The following is a 3,101-nucleotide window of genomic DNA, read 5'->3' as shown; positions in this document are numbered from 1 at the left end:
AGCTATCAGGACTTAGGAAAATTCTAGTAATAAACATAATTTTCCTGAAGTTTCTTTTACATTTTTTCTGTGTTCTCTGCAAGAGCAACAAAAATGCTATATTCTATCTGAACTCTCCATTACTTTTAAATGAAAACCTTAAGGTTCAAAGAATATTGGATATTCGTAGCAAAGAAAGACATTAAAGTAGTCTTTGTTCTTGAAACACTTTAGTTTTAGAATCGAATTAAACTACTCACCTGTCCTAATTTTTAAAAATAGAAAAGGTTGTAAAATTAAAAAAAACCCTGCTTTTTTTATTTTATGAAAAAAATGTTCATTTTTATGGCAAGCATGTTGCTTATGTTTATTGACTGATTTTTGAGATGCAGTATGCATATTTAGTCCTGCTGAACATGATTCTAACCCTAGGCTGAAGCCAGAGTGTCTGTGAGCTGTAGTCCAGCCTGCATTATACAGTGCATTCCTAGTTGGTCAAGGCTATATAGCACGACTCTTTGGAGAAATAATCAACAAATGAGCCATCAAGTAGCTCCTTTCTCAGTCCCCATTTTTTCCACTTTCCAAAAGTAAGCATTTAGGTAAGAATGTAGGCCTTTTTTTCAGTCCTTGTGTTTTAACTGAGACTAGGATTATTCCTATTACCATTAATTTAATTATTGTGAAACACAAACAGACTCTGCTGAGGGCTTTAAGAAATTCTAGTTAACTTGTCTGAAAAAAACTTAAATCATCATCAGGCGTGGATTCTCCTATTCATTTACAGATCCTATTATCCCTGTTTGTGCTCATTTTTTTCAGAGAAATATCTCATACATGGTAAATAAGAGAACACCATGGATCCAGGCTCAAAATATCTTGTCTATCAGCATCTGAACAGGCGAAAGGCATCTGATACTTACGCTGTGCTTGGCAAAATGCTTTATAAATCCTCCCAATGTACAAATATCAAAAATGACAGAACAGAAAAAAACATCAATTATGGACTTGGAAATTATAAGGATTGTTCCTCTATTCAATTGTCAACTCTATACCCTCATAAAAATGGGAATGCTGAAGAACTTTACAAACATAAAGGCTGTCAGAAATGTTTAAATTTGTATTCCATTATTAGTCAAAATGAAATAATACAGACTAGAAGAAAGGAAAATAAAAATACAGGACGTGAAAAAGTATCTGATATTAAAAATAAATTCATGCTGAAACAAATCCATAGTGGAAAAATGACATACCAGTGCCGGAAATGTGGGAAATGCTTCCAGACCTACTTGACATTCAGGATTCACCAGATAATTCATTATGGAGAGAATCCACACAAATATACAGCAGCTAGTAAGTGTTTTGATCAGTTGGATAAAGTTAAAGACCATAACATAACCCTCAGTGGAAAGAGACTTTACAAATTTAGTGATTATAAGAAATCTTTTACCAGAGGCTCATGTCTTAGACGTCATCAGAGAATTCATATAGGAAAGAAACCTTACAAATGCAGCAAATTTGGTGAATGCTTTAGCTATCCCACAAACCTAAAAAGCAATCAGAAAATGCATATAGGAGAGAACTCTTACAAACGTAGGGAATGTGAGAAATCCTTTACATGTGGATCAAATCTCAAAAGAAATCAGAGAATTCGTACAACAGAGAAACCTCATAAATGTAATGAATGCACAAAATCTTTTCCATATGCCTTCCGTCTTAGAATTCATCAGAAAGCTCACACAGGAGAGAGACCTTACAAATGTGAGAAATGTGAGAAAAATTTTAAGTATATCTCAAATCTTAGAATTCATCAGAGAGCTCACACAGAAGAGAGACCTTACAAATGCAGGGACTGTGAGAAATCATTTGCATGCACCTCAACTTTACAGAAACATCAGAGAAGCCATACAGAAGAGAAGCCTTACAAATGTGATAAATGTGAGAAAAATTTTGAGTATAGCTCAAATCTTAGAATTCATCAGAGAGTTCATACAGGAGAGAAAGCTTACAAATGCAGGGACTGTGAGAAATCCTTTGCATATGCTTCAGTTTTACAGACACATCAGAGAATTCATACAGGAGAGAAGCCTTACAAATGTGATAAATGTGAGAAATCCTGTAGAGATCGTTCAAATCTTAAAAGACACCAGACAATTCATACAGGAGAGAAACCTTACAAATGTGATGAATGTGGAAAGTCCTTTACAAGTACCTCAAATCTAGGAGCACATCAGAGAACTTATACAGGACAGAAACCTTACAGATGTCGTGAATGTGAAAAATCATTTAAGTATAGTTCAACCCTTAGATATCATCAGAGAATTCATACAGGACAAAAACCTCATAAATGTATGGAATGTGGGAAATCCTTTGCACGTATTTCAGATCTTAGAATACATCAGCGAATTCACACAGGAGAGAAACCTTACAAATGTAGTGAATGTGAGAGATCCTTTAGGAATAGCTCACATTTTAAGAAACATCAGCGAAATCATACAAGAAAAAAATCTTAGAAATGGAGTGAATGTGAGAGCTTTGTTATATGGAGCTCATATCTTAAAAATTATTGGAGAATCTATAGAGTATGAAATATTAACGAATGTCACTAATCTTTACCCAGCTGCCACACTGAAGAATCCATCAGAATTCAAACGGGAGAAACCATTCCATTGTAAATGATATTGCATATGTTTTATCCAAGCCCTGATCTAACTACCTCTGAAAAACAGAATCATTATGAACATGAGAAACCTGAGAAAGCATTTATATAATTTTCAAATCTTAGAAATACCAATAACTTCCAGTGAAGAAAAAGTCTGAATGTGGACAATGTAGAAAAATTTCGTTAAAACATTTTATTTTTTTACACCTCAGATACTGAATAATAAATTCAAAATGGATCAAGCTGTAGAAAAGCAGTTGCTTAGCTTGGTTTTAGAAACTGTAATATTTCATTCTGAGGGAAGATGATTACACAGGAAGCAAATGCCTCTATATATCTTGTGGAAGTCCCTGAAAGAAGTATTTCTGATTCTTAACTGCCTTAAAAATATATAAACCAGTTACAATGCTTAGAAGAGGTTCTGATGAATTGAGCCCTCCTAACTTTAGGTAGAATTGTG

At 33.9% G+C, this 3,101-nt stretch overlaps 1 protein-coding gene across 1 annotated transcript; it reads left to right on the top strand.

Annotated features, from left to right (window-relative positions):
* Window positions 1-836: 836 nt before the first annotated feature.
* Window positions 837-2,567, top strand: LOC127670646 (zinc finger protein 883-like). Its single transcript, XM_052165103.1, is given in 1 exon segment — window positions 837-2,567. A coding segment is annotated over 1 exon segment (1,731 nt).
* Window positions 2,568-3,101: the final 534 nt, after the last annotated feature.

This window comes from Apodemus sylvaticus, chromosome 20 (assembly GCF_947179515.1).
Source record: "Apodemus sylvaticus chromosome 20, mApoSyl1.1, whole genome shotgun sequence".
NCBI lineage: Eukaryota > Metazoa > Chordata > Mammalia > Rodentia > Muridae > Apodemus > Apodemus sylvaticus.
This window is presented reverse-complemented; position numbering and strand designations above follow the sequence as displayed.